The sequence below is a fragment of the Emydura macquarii genome, unplaced genomic scaffold (genome assembly GCF_026122565.2).
Source record: "Emydura macquarii macquarii isolate MOO-44397 ecotype Brisbane River unplaced genomic scaffold, CSIRO-AGI_Emac_v2 contig_2636, whole genome shotgun sequence".
NCBI lineage: Eukaryota > Metazoa > Chordata > Testudines > Chelidae > Emydura > Emydura macquarii.
In genome coordinates, this window is record NW_027132773.1 from 35,626,145 (window position 1) to 35,643,265 (window position 17,121).

General features: G+C 38.5%; 1 protein-coding gene across 1 annotated transcript in view; it reads left to right on the forward strand.

Annotated features, from left to right (window-relative positions):
- Positions 1-17,121, forward strand: part of LRRK2 (leucine rich repeat kinase 2) — an 87,305-nt gene that overhangs the window by 34,436 nt on the left and 35,748 nt on the right. Inside the window, exons 25-32 of the mRNA XM_067564429.1 lie at positions 864-1,012; positions 2,199-2,292; positions 4,087-4,273; positions 4,780-4,961; positions 5,485-5,714; positions 6,543-6,670; positions 8,600-8,818; positions 11,731-11,932. Of these exons, the coding sequence (XP_067420530.1) occupies positions 864-1,012; positions 2,199-2,292; positions 4,087-4,273; positions 4,780-4,961; positions 5,485-5,714; positions 6,543-6,670; positions 8,600-8,818; positions 11,731-11,932 (1,391 nt within the window). The remainder of the gene's footprint in view (positions 1-863; positions 1,013-2,198; positions 2,293-4,086; positions 4,274-4,779; positions 4,962-5,484; positions 5,715-6,542; positions 6,671-8,599; positions 8,819-11,730; positions 11,933-17,121) is intronic.

Here is a 17,121-nt window from a genome sequence, read left to right on the forward strand (position 1 = left end):
TTGCATCCTTTTCTTCAATTTTTATTATTTTTCATTAGATGAGTTTGTATCTCTAAGGCCACCATTGTGGAGAGGATTTTGCTATTCCTCTCATTCCCAAATATCTGTAACATATTAGTTTATATTTCACACTGAAAATCCTTAACTGTCTCTCTGTTTCCCTTGTTCATTCTTCTAGAATACATGCATTGTAACATCACATATTAATCTTAGAACTGTCTATATTCTCCTTGTCTATCCATGTCCTGTGGAACTTGATTACCTATTTCCTTTAAATTGACAGGTGCCTTTAGGTTGCAATCCTGCAAACACACGTTAGGTCAATGGAACTGCTCACATTGGGTATGTCTGTACTTCAGTTAGACACCCACAGCTGACCCGTGCCAGGTGACTTGGGCTCGCAGAGCTTAGGCTAAAAGGCAGTTTAATTGCAATGTAGACATTCAGGCTTGGGTTGGAGCCTGGACTCTAGCACCCTGTGAGGTGGGAGTGTCCCATAGCTCAGGCAGCCTGAGCCTGAATGGGTTTTTATTTGTGTTGTAGACATACCCTTCCTTAAAGTTAATCACACATGTGCTTGAAGGATTGGACATTAGTGTGTAATCAGAAAATGACATTTTATTGTACATTCTAACATTTGAGTTATGAGTAAATATGGTGTTCATATTGATCACTGTGGTATTCACATTGTCATATGCATTGGTGTTGTGGACCAATATCAATCCTGATCCATCAGTCCTAATTCAGGTAAAACTGTTTTCAATTTCTGTTCACATGAGTAAGAACAGCAAAATCAGGCCCATACTGTAACTTTCCATTTTTTTAGCAAGTAGTTTTGTAATATTCGTTTTCCTTTACCTTAGAAACAAAATTTCAGGTATATGTTCTCCTATATGCTTGAAGGAACTGAAAGTTTTAAACATTAGTAAGAACAATATTTCATCCCTGGCTGTTAATTTTCTCAAGGAGTGCACAAAATTGGAGATATTCAGTGCCAGGATGAATTTGCTTGGTAAGTATCCTAGTAGTTACTTTTTACTTTTTTTTTTTTTTTTTTTTTTTTTAAAGCATGAGAGAAGTTTTAGATGGTACATGTTGTAGTCCAGATAGGGACAAGACAAAGCAGAACAGTTAATGTAAAGACTGTTTGAAAAACAGCAAGGTTTAATATACAGTATTAGCCTCCTAAATATTTATCAACAGTTACCACACTATATCCCTTAGCCATAGTTTTCCACAACATTTATTACTTATGCAATACTATTTCTCTATGCTAGTCATAGGAAATAACTGTTGCATCTCAAATACTGTGGTGTAGTAACAGTTGATAAATATTGACTTGAACCTGATTCTTTTCTCATGCCAATTTTACACCAATCTAATGCCATTTTTTTTAAACTTGCATGAGTTTAAGTGAGATGAGAGCTAGCCTTTAAGTGTCTGCATAGGTTTCCACTAGTACTATCTTCTAACTAAGCAATGCAGGGTATAATTCAATGACTTAACACGTTTTATACAAAAAATTAATAATTAATTTGAGAAAACTTAATAAATGAATCACCTGTCCTAATGAATTTATAAAAGCTCTTAAATTATTATTAGAATTTCTTACTTGTCTGTCCAACATACGGAATTTTTTATTTTGCACATGATTGTAATCCGGTTTCTCAGTCTTTTAGAAGGGAGCTGTTATGTCTGGAGTAAATGAAGCTTTTAAGCATTCTTTTATATACATACGGGGTTTTACTATATTGGTAGAATGATAGAAACATATATGGTATTTGTAACACAGCAAAATATAAATAAGACTATTTCAATATTGGATAACAATATGAAATTAAATATCATAGAGTCTAATAAAAGTAAAAACTTTTTGTAGAAATATTTGGACAAAACAGATATTTTACTTCTGCTCTACGCTCTTCAAATTGGGAGCTCAGTTTTCAACTGAGAGTTCCTGAAAAGAGAAATCCAAATCCTGCCTTTGGGAGCTCAGATCAACACTTGGGTGTTTAAAATGGTTATTTACTCTTCTAAGTGCCAATTTGAGTGTCAGAACATAGAATCAGATACCAGTGTTTGGAAACTAGCCTCACAATCTATCTCTAATTTTAGAAAATGACAACTTTATAAACTAAGTTAAACAGTGTTGAAAAATGATGGCTAGAGGAAATAATTCAATTTCTTTTCTGTTTTAGATACCATATCTGACTTGTCATCTAGCATAACAAATTTAAACTTATCACAAAATCATTTTGTTAATATTCCAGAAGCAATTCTTCTTCTTCCACAGTAAGTTATTTCATTTGTTAAGGCCAGTGTTCTGTCCCCTGTGAAGGAAAACCTAGTGGAATGGCCATTGTTAAGCAGAAAATTAAGCATGTTTCTACTCAAAGATTTCAGCAAGTCATCCTAAAAAGGCTAAATCTGAGACACAGTTGTCATTAATTCAAGCCAGAGTAGGCCACTTTTTCTTCAGTAATTGCAGAAAGCCTGAATCCCCTAGATAGTCCCAACCTATGAGCCTCTCTTTTAGCAAAAAAAAATGTTTTTAGGAATGCTGAAGCTGCCCATTTTGCCTCCAGAGCCAGAACCAATTTGGTTTTTTTTTTCTGGTGCAAAGAAAGTAAAAAAGATTTTGGCAATTTCTGCTTTCATAAAGTCTTGCAAATTCATCTTTTTGCACAAGGCAACTGAGTCCAGTAGCTCTCTTCCCAAATATTATACAATAAAGTCCTTCCCAAAGAATAACACTGCATGTGCCCCCGAAGTTGAATTGTGCTAGAGCTGCATTTGTGACAAATTTATCCTGTTCCTTCAAAGCATCATTCATGTGAAAACTAGGAATGTGATGATTCCACTTTTCTACAGAAGTAGCTGGAGTCAATATGTAACCAGTAGTGGACACTGGAAGGAGTGACAGGAGGGGGCCACAGAGATATTGAATGAGAGAGGGGGTAGAGCTACAGTGCTAGTACCAGGAGAAGTGGCAAGAAGGAGCTGCCATGTGAGGAATGAGTGGAGGAGCAGTACTGGTGCCTAAGAGGTAACAGGAAAAAGTGGGTTTGAGAGTAGTGATGAGGCTGGGAGGATAGCAGGATGGAGTGGGGCGAGTAAACCTCTCTGGAGCTTGGAAAGGTGGTGGAAAGGAGTGGGAGTGGCAGTGGGAAGGAGCAAGTGTGTGAATAATACTGAGCAGAGAGAGATGTTGCTAGGCCATTTTTAAAACAGTTAACATATTTTAAAAACCAGCCTCATGGATCTGGGTATTATTCAAATCTGGACTGAGTGTTCGACACATTCGTAGTATTAAAGTGATTGCAGTTGAAGAATGGCCAGACTGACACACTTGGCACAAAGTGCTAAAATTTAACATTGCTGTAGCAAACTTAATATACATATTGAAGGAGATGCAGCTCTCAAGCTTAATTTCTCCCAGCCCAGACTAGTCAGAAAGGAGGTCCATGAATTTCTTGCATAGTTCATTCTTGACATTGAAATAAACATAGCTGCATTTGTTTAGTAGATTGCACATAGAAATAAAAGCATATAATGCATGTTTCTTCAACATGTAGTCCTCCAGTACATACATGCAAGAACATTTAGAGAAACATTTAGTGCCTTTTTATTTGACTATCATAAAACACTTTTTTAAATAAATACATTCTTCTGATATTATATTGAAATGGATGTTTTAAATGCATTTATTTAGTAAACATGCCATTATTGTTAAGTCACTTGAACCTAGGACCATTGGCCAAATTCTGCTCTGATACATGGGTAAAAACCTGGAATAACTCTACTGATTTTATTCGAGTTACACGGGTGTGACTGAGGGCATATCTGCAACCTATTTGCAGTATCGTCTCATATAATTATTGTTGCTTTCTGCCTTACTTCTTTTAAGAATATTGCTGAGATTGGCCTCATGGCATCAATAATTTTCTATCTTCCTATCTAAATTCCCAACAGAAATCTTTGTTCTACTATATAACCCCTTTGTTTGTTTATAATAGATTAGTATAGTTACAGCGACTATCCATTTTATTTATTTTCTCTGCTAATTTTTTCCCTTTATTTTCTTAGTTTGCGATCCGTAGACTTAAGTGACAATAAAATCATAAACCTACCTGGGCCTATGCACTGGAAATCCTTAAACTTAAGGGAGCTTTTGTTTAACTACAATCAAATAAGCATCTTAGACTTGAATGAAAAAGCATATACATGGTCTAGGCTAGAAAAGCTACACCTATCCCATAACAAGTTAAAGGAGGTAAAGTATGAACTTTTAGATGTGAAAAAACATCAAACCACTTTTCATATTTACCTATGATCTTTTTAAAATTATGACTTGGTTTTCAGATCAACTCTAGCTTAAGTGTGGTCCTTCTTTTTGGGCACTACTTTTTATGATTGAAGATCCTAGTAGTAAAGTAGCATGTAATTAGAACTGTATATTGTCTTTGAAAAGAATATGACTATCTTCTCTTAAGCTTTTCTGGCTTTAATGTATAGTAAGAACAGTATTTCTTACCATACATTAAAGACAGAAATGCTTTGTAAAAAGTGTATAAAATTAGTTCTTTAAGAGTTACTTTTTTCTCCCATCAGAGATATTAGGCATGTGTGTTGAAAAAAGTTTAGATCCTAACAATAGTAACTGGAAGAAAAGAGTGGAAATTGTGTTTGGTCTTTTTAGATGTTTGCTTGAGATATGTATCATCATACACAGACAAATAAATGCTCACTTTAATAAATGTTTAACTTTTCTCTATCCAGATTCCTCCTCAGATTGGCTTCCTTGAAAATATGACATCTCTGGATGTAAGTTATAATCCTGACCTGAGATCCTTTCCAGATGAAATGGGAAGGTTGTCCAAAGTCTGGGATCTTCCTTTGGATGGACTACATCTTAATTTAGATTTCAAACATGTTGGATGCAAAACCAGAGACATTATAAGGTTTGTTTCCCTATTATTGTTCTTGTCTCTTTTTCATATATCTTTGTTACCATATCACCCATGGTGTATTTCACAATATGCCCCTTTAAAGGTAACAACCGATTTCCCACATGATCTTTGATTCAGCTGTGACTCTGGTAAACTTTTGTTTCTCAAGAAAAATGTGGCTCATAACCATATGAAAATTTTATAGTACCACTTGGAGTTGATGATACCTCCATAAAAGCATGTGACTCATGTAAACAAAGGTATTTATTGCTTGCTTAGTACATCTTTAATATGTTACAATATGTCACTCAGCATGTTTTGCATCAATTGTTCAAAACACACAAAATATTTAGTCTGCATTAAACATTTTTTAAAAATCAGATGAACACATACACTGTCAAAAATATTAAATGCAATATAAAATAAAAGTTTTTCATATAAATAATTTGAAAAGTGGTTGGAATGATCTTGGTTTGCCTGGACTTCTTTTGGTGTGTATCTTTATTATACACTTATCAACTATGTTTCATGCCAGGTTTCTTCAACAGCGGCTAAAGAAGGCTGTCCCTTATAACAGAATGAAACTCATGATTGTGGGAAATACTGGTAGTGGTAAAACTACATTGTTACAACAACTAATGAAATGCAAGCGATCAGATTTGGGGACGCAGAAGTCTACAATAGGCATAGATGTAAAGGACTGGCCAGTTCCACTGAAAGGCAAAGTGAAGAAAGATTTGATATTAAATGTCTGGGATTTTGCAGGTATTTGGTTCACAAGCATATCAATTTATTGCCCTTATTAACTCAGATATGCAATGCTTGTTCTTAGAAACAGTCTGTAAAATCTCAAAACAAAATCAGAATCTTGCTAATTCATACTCAGGATCAAGGAACTCATTGTGAGTTACTGAATTTTGCAAATTAGTGATTAACTGAACAAATACATTAAAAACCTGATCACTAAATGTACTCTGATCACTTATTTTGATAATAGTGATTTAGTATTAATTATGATAATATGACAACAGAATAAGTACTGCAATTTGCTGTAGAATCAGAAATGTAGGGCTGTAAGGGACCTCAGGAGATCGTCTAATCCCTCCCCCTGCACTGCGGCAGAATCAAGTGAAATCATAGTTACAGTTGCACACCATAACAGTTGTATAAGGGCGCTCTCATGTACTTCATCGGAATTCAAAAGATCTGTGTCTCATTTAGATCTGAACATAGTCATGCTTGGGCTCAGTCTGATCAATGTCAAACAGCTAGAATGTTCTACTTCTGGTGTCAGCTGTCTAAAACCTGGGTCTGCATTGCCCCTGTACAGTTTAGCTATTTAGGAAGTGCATGGAAGAAAAAGCAGCCTCCAAGGTTGCTAAATCCCAGTTCATTATGAGTCTGATCCAAAGCCCATTAAAGTCAGTGGAAAGTTTTGCAGATAAGTGAGGGGAGATTGTCAGGATTTTTGTGAGAATTAATTGGGTTTGCAGATTAGTGAACGGAGGATAAGTGAGATTATGCTGTGTTTCTTTTACCTGAAGGAGTGAACTGAGAAAAGTACTATGACTTATTTATTTCTTTATCATTTAGGACAAGAGGAATTCTACAGCACTCATCCCCATTTTATGACCCAAAGAGCCTTGTATCTTGCTGTTTATGATCTCAGCAAAGGACAAGCGGAAGTGGATGCTATGAAGCCATGGTTGTTTAATATCAAGGTAATAAACAGCAAAGTTTTTATAATATTGATTTTTAAATTCCAAGTGACTGTGAAAACATCAAAGAGAATTCACTTGAAACTGTTTTTATGGGCTGTTCAACTGGTGGAAAGATGAGGAAGTTTCTGGAATGCGTATTAATGGTTATGAAAAGGTCGTCATAATTTTTTACAGACATATGAAGAAGTGCAGTTTTTAATTCAGATTTGTGCAGAAGGGCATGCATAATGAGTCTGGCAAGTTTTGATGTTGTTTTGCATAGACTAATAAAACGGAGAAAGAGGGACTGTTAAATAGTACGTCAGTTCTGAACATTGGCCCTAGTTCTTCTTTCTCACCACTATAAACTCCAGTGAAGTCAGTGGAGTTATACTGGTTTAAAACATACAAGTGAGATCAGAATCAAGCCTAGGAGGTACATGTGTAACCTTAAAATGCTCATATAGTGTCTTTGGACCATAGTCTGATTTCATTTACAGTTGTTGTGTACGTTTGGAGTAACACAGGAGTTATTCCATATTTACATTCTTGAAACTGGGATGAGAATCTGGCTGTTTTCTTTTTGTTGTTAGTAGTTGTTTTTTAAATGTGTGGAACTATCAATAAGGTTAAGATTTTGTTGTTTTTACAAGTCACAGACAGGTCACAGGCAATAAACAAAAATTCATGGAAGCTGCAACCTGTCCATGATTTTTACTAAAAATTACTGGAGGGAGGGGCTGACTGCAGAGGAGGATGGACAGCCCATGAGCCTCCGCCACTGCTGAGGGGGTAGTGACAGCTCCAGCCGCAGCTGCAGAGGGGCGGGCAACTGCTCCATCCCCGGCCACAGCTGCTGGCAGCTCACCCTGCTGGCCACCGGGGAGGGTGGCACAGCTATGGCCACAGCAGCTGGGGGTGAGGGGTGAGAGACAGCCTTGGCTGCAACCACTAGTGGGGGGGAGCAACCCGGGCTGCTGACAGTTCCAGCCCCCACCACTAACTGCTCCAATCCCGACTGCAGCCACAGAAGCCAAAGAAGTCACAGAGGTCTGTTAAAGTCATGGAATCCATGACCTCATTGTATCTTTAACTATCAAGTTGAGCATTACACCCTCACTGCTTTCAGTCTAACCATACCGGAGGTTGATCAATACAAAAATATTAGGTTTTTGCACTCTTCTCATAACTCTTATCTACTGTTTTCCTTTACACATCACACAATGTTCATACCTTGGGGCAGGGAAACAAGATGTGAAGCATCGGTCAGTTAATTTTTAGTTAAGACCATAACTGACACATACTCCTTTCTCACTTTTGGTGCCTCTAGTTCACTGATATACCAGTTCCTTCACTGTCAATCCTTCTTTAAAAAAAAATTGTATTTTCTAAAAATACATTTGCTAGAATATATTACTAGAGATAGAACCAAGCTTCAAAGTTGGGATTCTAGATCCAAACTTCCCTCAGATAAAGGTGTTTTTGACTCCATGTTTTGATTCAGACCCATCCCTGCATGTTAGATAATGTTTTACAGACACCATACTGTAACATTTTTATTGCCTTACCCAATCAAAACTATAAATGGGTATGCAGCTTCAAATGCATATATCTTCAGATTTAGTTCTACTGCTTATTCTATCAGCAGACCTAAGATATTTCCTTGTATTACGTATTTTAAAAACTCGGACTTTTCCATAAATTCAGGCAGGATGTGAATTAAACAAATCCGTTTTTTAAATTCCTAATATCACTCCGCCTTCACTTCTGTGAAGAAATTAGACAAATATAAATTATGACTAAAAGGGTTAACAGTGACAAACATAGTTGCCTCTTCCTGTTTCTAGAATTTCAGGTGTTATGACTGAATTGTTGAATTGTGTAAACAAAATCAAAGAAAAAATCATGATTCAACATTGAGATAATGAACTGTGTGGATCTTATTAACAGGCTCGAGCTTCATCATCCCCCGTGATTCTTGTTGGGACTCATTTAGATATCTCTGGTGAGAAGCAACGTAAGGCCTGTGTGAGTAAAATTACCAGAGAGTTGTTGAATAAGAGGGGTTTCCCAGCAATCCAAGATTATCATTTTGTAAATGCTACTGAAGAATCTGATGCTATGATCAAACTTCGGAAAACCATAATAAAGGAGAGTCTGAATTTCAAGGTATGCCATATGCTTTTCATTACAATGAAAGTTGCAGAGAAAACAGAATGTTTTAATGCTTATTTTAGCTTGAAATCAAGTTCATAATACTTCCTGTAATACCTTATGCATAACAGAATGAGGGAGGGAAATCATCAAACAAAAAATATCCAGGGGGTTGCTTTCATGACTCTTTTTTTCAAAACTTTAGCACAAACATCATCTAAGTGTATTTTTGTTTAACATGTAAGATATCAGACATAAAACATTTCAAATGGAATAGATTGAATGTTTTTCTGATGGAGTGTTGGATTGGTCTGATCAAGAGCTATTCTTGAAGAGCAACATATTGCAGTTAGAAATAACAGATTAAGGGAGATAGAGTGTTTGTGTGATACTGGCAGCCAGCCAATTCTAAATTCTTAGACTTGTGACACTGTGATTTGCCAAAGGATTATGCTTTTGTGTCCTAAAGGTTAATCCAAGATAATGATGATAGTGGAAAGTTCATAAAGTTGGAGTGAGTTATTTTAAAGCAACAGTTCTGAATGGGTCATACTGAGGATAAGGGGACCAGACTCTCCCATCCACTAACTTCAATTTGTACTGGGGGTGGGGGGAGTGTCATGAAGGGCAAAGCAAGCAAACATCAGCTGCAGAAACCTCCTAGAGAATTCCACCTATAGAGGGAAAATCTCCACTGGTGTAAAACTGTTGCTTCCTACACTAGCTGCATCACCATGTCTTGTGCAAAGGGACATGGGTGTGTCGGGTCAGGGCCATGTATGTTGGGAGTGGAGACAAAAGGAATGGAGAAGCAGAGTGTAGGTCAGAGGTGAGGAGAAGAGTGTATCATGAAGGAAAGAGGAAAAGAGAAGATGTAAATCAGAAAGCTGCAACTAACTCCCTATCAGACCCCTCTCTCCACTATGGCCAAGCTGTGGTCAGGTGCAGTGGAGAATTGAGCCTGGAAGGTTCTTCAGATAGAGACATGAAGATAGAGAATCTAATGGGAAGACAGGGTCTAGGTTCTATTTCTGGGTCTATTTCTGCATTGTTTATTTAGTGCCATTGGTGAACATGATACTTTAAAGACACAGTGTGAAATCCTGCCCCATTGAAGTCAGTGGAAACTATTGGCTTCATTGTAGCTGGGATTTCACCCACAGTGCCTGCACTGAACATCTTACAGCCCAAGCAACATATTTATGTCTAGCCTTGTGTTGGTGCACTAAATGCTGGGGAAAGGTTGGAAAAACCCCTTCCTTCTCTTTGCCCACAGTGTGTACCAGCATAGTAACATCCATAATTTGGTTGGGTATGCTCAGCAGTGCAAGGAATGGGAACCAGCCATTTCTTATTGTCCCAGAAAGGGTATGTCTGGGTGGAATGTACATCACTAAGCCCAACAGAGTAGCACTGGATGTATTTTGCCTTAGGAAGGCAGAATTCTTAGAAGTGGTCCTCCTACCCTTTCACTTCAGAGGGTCTCAGGATTGTAATTTAGCACTGTGTTTAGACTCCATTTATAGTATAAATAAGGCAGCTAGAAGGAGAAAAGATGAATTGTAACGCTTCTGTGAAAGGAAAATCATGAGGAAACAGGTAGGAAGATAAGATAAAGCGATTTAAGTATAAAATAGGTAGCCCAAGACTGTCAGTCTTTTAAGAGTACTTAAGGATGTAATAATAATTCTTGCCACATATAAAATCCAGCACTAGATTTTTAAGCATTTTAAGAATTAGAGGGCGAGTTTTCAGAGGAAGATTATTAACTAGATAAGTAGTTTGTGGAGCTAAATTAATACTCATGATTTCTTTTCTCACCATAGAAAGGCATTTGTTACCACTGAATAATTTCAAAAGATATTTGGTTCAGTAAAACATTAATGTTGATCCCAGTGAGGGATTTCATATCATAAGAGAGCTAGAGGGAAAGATAAAAAGAGCTGGAACAAATCTTATATGAAAAATGTTCATGTAAGAATCTGAAAGGCCATTTATAGATATCTCATAAATCAGAGTTGCTTCAGTTTATGTTGCTTCCAGATAAACACCCAGGATGACATCCTGGCTCCACTGAAGCCAGTGACAAAACTTCCATTGATTTCAGTGGGACCAGGATTGCATCCTGATGATTAGTTCTAAAATATGTAGGAAAGCACTTGGATTCTAGACTGCTGACAGTATGTCATAGGCATACATGCCTCTGTTGGTGCATACATGGATCACTTAATGATAACCTGTTCTCTTCATTCCCTCTGAAGCACCTGGCATTGGCCACTGTCAGAAGACAGGCTACTGGGCTAGATGGAACATTGGTCTGACCCAGTATGGCTGTTCCTGTGTGCTTATGTTCTTCACTTACATACAGGATTCCACACTGGGATCCTTTTAACATTTAGTGAATTCTGATTATTGTGGTAAGAAAGATTGAAAAACAAGGACAAGTAGGGATTATAGACACTACCCTTTCTTTTTTTATTCTGTCTTCTACCCATTGTCTTATGTTACCCATATGTGACGTATTACATTTTTTTATCCGTGCAGTAAATAGTTTCCTTTTAGCTTAAATAAAAGGATTTTTAAAAATCTTTTCAGGTTTCAAGGATATAATTATTTACTTTTATATATTAATGCATTTTGGAAGTACTTTATTTATGAAACTTTAATTTTTAAAATGTTCATAATGTGTCTTATGAATAAAATGTTCATAATGTGTCTTAAAATTATTTTTTTATTTCTATGAATCTTTAAAAAACCATGGTTAGTCATCAGATAACTCTTCTTTTGTTCAATTGACATTGGTACCAATCTTCTGTGATTGGTCAGTCTTCTTTGCTTAATTTACATATTGTATGCATCTGTCTGCAATTTTTAAAAAAAAAACCTAAATAAAATGTGTTGTAAGATTATTATTCTAAATTACACAGATCAGAGACCAGCCAGTAGTAGGTCAGTTAATCCCAGACAGCTATCTGGAGCTTGAGAAGAGAATTTTATTTGAACGTGAAAATGTTCCAACTGAATTTCCTGTGATTGACCAGAAACGATTAATAGAACTGGTGCAAGAAAGCCAGTTACAGCTGGATGAAAATGAGCTTCCTCATGCAGTTCACTTTCTAAATGAATCAGGTATTATAATCTCTTTGTTGGGGCAAGGTTTGGTGCCAGCAGTGTGCACCAGGCCTGCAGTAGATTGCCATAACATGGGTGACTGAAATAATAGAATCATGGGAGATGTAGGGCTAAGTGGCCATCTAGTCCTCCCATCTTCCCCTCACGCTGAGGCAGAACCAAGTATACCTAGACCATCCCTGACAGGTATTTGTCTAATATGTTCTTAAAAACTTCCAGTGATGGGGATTCCACAACCTCCCTTGATAACCTATTCCAATACTGAATTATCCTGGTTGATTACATATATACAAAGAGAGACCTGAAAACCCCCTATATCTGGACAATTACATAAACTCAAAAATTGCTTAAAAAAAAAAAAAAAGAAAACGCCAAAAATGAAATTATTAAATCCCAAAAAACAGAAGCCCTAAATTTATTAGAAGACTGTGGTCAGGTCCCGCCTCAGTTTCTTTTCTCAAGACTAAACATACCCAGTTATTTTAATCTTTACCCATAGGTCAGGTGTGTAAATCTTTTATCATTTTTGTTGCTGTCCTCTGGACTCTCTCCAGTTTGTCCACATGTTTTCTAAAGTTTGGTGCTCAAAATTGGAAACAGTACTCCAGCTGAGGCCTCATCAGTGCCGAGTAGAGGAGAATAAATGCCTCCCTTGTCTTACATATGACAATCCTGTTAATAGAACCCAGAATATTAGCCTTTTTTGCAACTTCATCTCATTGTTGGCTGGTAATCTATTTGTGATCTTCTATAAGATCCTTTTCTGCAGTACTATTGCCTAGACATTTATTCTCAATTTTGTAGATGTGGATTTGATTTTTTTCCTGCCTCTGTGTAGTACTTTGCACTTGTCATTCTTGAATTTCATGTTGTTGATTTTAGACCAATTTGTCTAAGTCATTTTGAATTCTAATCATCTGCGATGTGCGAGCAATATCCCTCCTCTGCAGCTTGGTGTCGTCCACAAATTTTATAAGCATACTCTTCACACCATTATCCAAGTCATTAACTGAAATGTTGAATAGTACCGGATCCAGGACTCACCCATGCAGGGCCCCACTAGATACTCCCATCCAGTTTGACAGCAAACCATTGATAATTCTTTTTCGAGTGATTGCACATGTCAGTTCCACTCGGGGTGTGTGCATGGAATGTGCACAGATGTCAGAGACTTTTTTCCCTCAGCGGTACCCATCAGGATGGTTCAAGTGCATCCTGTCACCTTGAGCTACTCTGTGCTGGTATAAGAGGGCGGAGCTGCCCCAACCCACTGCAGTTCCTTCTTTCAGCCAGTGATAGTTCTTGGATTGATCACAGACTTACTTATTCAAGTGCTTCCCTCATTGTAAATAGTTAAAATTAATTATTGTTTGTTTTTATATAGTTAGTGCTAACTTGCTTGAAAAACTAAGTTTCTATTTTTTGCATCCTTTGGAACTTTTTTCCTTTCAATACCGGGCTCAGTACTGAAACAATGCCTTGCTTCCTAGGATTCAAGTCCTGTGGTACATGTTCAAAGCCCATGCTAGTCAGTGATCCTCATCTGACTAGTCTGAAGTGCTTGGATGAAGCCCATGTTAATGACAAGTGTCACATCTATAAGGGCTTCAAACCCCATTCAAAAAATGATAGAGCAGCAAGGTTTAAGTGCTTGCTTATGGAAGCAGCACTTTGACCCCAAGCTGAGGCGTTGCATGGTGAGACTTGCCTCCAGTTCAGGCGCAGGTTGCATCCTCATCTTCATCAGCAAGATGACATTCTTTATTCAGTGGGAGAGTCACTTCCTCCAGAAGAACACAGGACCTACTAAGACCTCCTGAAAAGACTGGCCTCGATGTTTGACATCCAGGCAGAAGAGGTATGTGAGAGTTCTGATAAGTTGGTGGCCATCCTAGTATCTGCCACCCTGGTTAAGGTTGCTCTGCCAGTCAACAAGGCAATCCAGGAGCCAGTCAAGACTGGCAGACACCATATTCCCTGCCTCCCACAGAAAACAGGAAAGACAGGGACAAAAGCCTCCACACCTATAAGCAATGACTCAGAAAAACTAGACTTGTTTGGTCACAAACTTTATTCCTCAGTGGGCCTGCAGCTCAGGATCGCAAATCAGCAGGCACTCCCGAGTCAATACGATCATACACTCTGGGAGAACATTGCTAAATTAAAGGACAAATTACCAGAGGTTTGCAAGCAAGAATTCTCAGTAGTCATGGAGGGGGGTAAGCTGGTCATCAGTACTGCCCTCCAGGAGAGTCTGGATAGTGCAAATTCAGCAGTTCAAACCATGGCATCAGCAATCACTGTGAGAAGATGTTCATGGTTACAGTCATCCAGAGTACCTGTTAAATCCATCAGATTATAGAGGACCGTCCATTTCAAGGCCCTCCTCTGTTCGAGAAAACTGATGATACGCTTCACAGCCATATATCTTACAGGGCAACACTCAAGTCTCTTGAAATCTATACTTTGTTGATGAAAAGAAAACAATTTTGTCAACAACAGCCTTTTTGACACCATAGCTTTGCTCCCCATTCCCAAGATCCACCTAGGAAAAAGGGAAGAAGTTATAGAATGCACTGTCCACCACCCTCTTTTTCAGCATCAGTGCCTCATCTCATCCAGCCACAACTTCCAAGCAGGCATTTTGACAGGGTCATTGAGGAAAGTATACCAGTCACCTCACTTCCATCTGTTCCCCCTTTTTTATTTACCGATTACTTATCCCATTTCCTAAGTGCCTGGACCTACATAACATGAGACCAGTTGATCTTAAGTACATTGGAATGGGGGTATGCCATCTAATTTACTTCATCCCCCCTCCCTCCTTAGACCACTCTTAGAAGATTTCCCTTCAACAGGAGGTCCAATCTCTCTTCTTCATACAAGGGCATTTGAGGAACTACTGTTGTGCCTCAGGAAGAAGGCTTCTGTTTCCATTATTTTCTGATCCAGAGGTCAAAAGGAGGCCTCAGATCCACCTTAGATCTAAGAGAGTTGAACAAATTCCTGAAGAAAATTGAAATTCCACTTGGTTATTCTAGCGTCAATTATCCCTTCCTTGCAACAAGGAGCCTGGTATGCTGCCATCAACTTGACAGATGCTTACTTCCATATTGCAACGCATCCCAACCATCGAAAGATTGTCAGATTTGTGGTGAATAGTCAACATTGTCAATTAACAGTACTTCTATTCAGCCTGACATCTGTTCTTCCAATATTCACAAAGGGCATGGCAGTGGTACCAGCTAATCTTAGAAAATTAGATGTCCATGTGTTCCCGTACCTAGATGATTGGTTGATCAGTCTCAGGTCCAGCATATCCATCACTCTATCCATATTCAACATTTTGGGGCTCCTGGTGAATCGAGAAAAATTAATACTGAGGCCTGTACAGACAGTAGAATTCATGGGAGCAGTCCTTGACTCGACAAAGGCCAGGATTTTCATGCCACAAATCAGATTTGAAACCATTCAATGCCCAGTACTTCAAATGAAAATTTACCGCTCACAATAGCACGCAAGTGTCTCAGCCTGGTAGGTCACATGGTAGCATGTACCTATGTAGTGCAATATGCCAAACTGGAGTTCAGGATGCTGCAGACCTGGCTAGCATCAGTATATGCCCCAAGCCAGAGCTAGTCCTGTTGTCTCTGGATTGGTGGACAGACCCTCTAAAAGTTTGCATAGGAGTTCCCTTCCTTCCCACATGACCAACGCTCAGCCTAGTCACAGACACATCATCTCTAGGTTGGTGGGCTGACATTGGCTCCCTGAAGACTCAAGGTCCATGGTCGTCTCGAGAGCCAGAGGCTCACCTAAATGTCAGGGAGTTAAAAGCAGTACATCTAACCTGCTTGATTTTTTTCCTCCACGCACAGTGGGGAAAATCTACCGAGTATGACAGACAACTCAGTGACTTTATTTAACATAAACAGGCAAGGAGGGACACAGTCAAAACCAACTCTTCCAGAAGGCAATTCATATCTGGGACTTCTGTATAACCCCTTTGATTCATCTCCAAGCTGCTTACCTTCTGGGGAAACAAAACAGCCAGGCAGATCAGCTGAGCAGATCTTTCGCTGATCAAAACCAGTGGTCATTACGACCATCTTTCACTGATCAACACATGTGGTCATTATGCCCAGTCATAGCCAGATCCCTCTTCCAACTCTGGGAGATTCCCTAGGTGAACCTTTTTGCGACATAGGCCAACAGAAAATACCATCAGTTCTGTTCCTGGGGAGAGAGGTGTTTCAGCCTAGAATCTCTCACAGATGCCTTTCTTCTGTCCTGGGAGAATTGCTTTCTGTACACCTTCCTTCTGATTCCTTTGTTGCACAGAGTCATATCTAAAATAAAAAGGGACCAGGCTCATCTTATTCTTATAGCTCTATCATGGCCACATCAGTACTGGTACTCAATCCCACTGACACTATTGATAGAACTGCCTCTATATCGCCCGTTGTATCCAGACGTAATTTCATGAGACCATAATCATGGTCTCCATTCCAGCCTCCAAGCTCTCTATTTCACAGTGTGGATGCTTCATGGCTGACACCCTTTGAAAGGTCCTGCTCATAGGGTGTCCAAAATGTCCTTTTACATAGTTGAACACTCTCAAGTAGGACCATTTACGTGGTAAATGGAAGCACTTCTCCATTTGATCTTGTGAGAAAGCACCCCTGAATAGTGTGCCGGACTGTATTCAAGATCTAAAACAGAACCTGATGATTAATTCTGTAAGGGTGCATTTGGCTGCTACTTCAGTTGTCCCTATACGGGTGGATAACAGACCCTTTTTTTCCAACCCCATTATTACTCAATTCGTGAAAGGCCTGGCTGGATTATATTCTTAAGTATGGGACCTCCCTGGGATCTCAGTTTAGTTCTGGCTCTAATGGGACCTCCCTTTGAACCACTTTCAACTTACTCCCTCCATTATCTCTCTGAGAAGGTGGCATTTTTAGTAGTGATCACTTCAGCCAGAAGGATTGGCAAGTTGACAGCTTTGATGTCAGAATTCCTTTATATAATTTTTTATAAGGATTGAGGTTTATCTCCAGGTGCAGCCAAAATTCCTTACAAAAGTAATCTCTAATTTTCACATTAGCCAAGCTATCTATTTGCCCCATTTTTTCCAAAACCCCATCACCATAAGCATGGAGAAAGTTTTCACTCAATGGAGA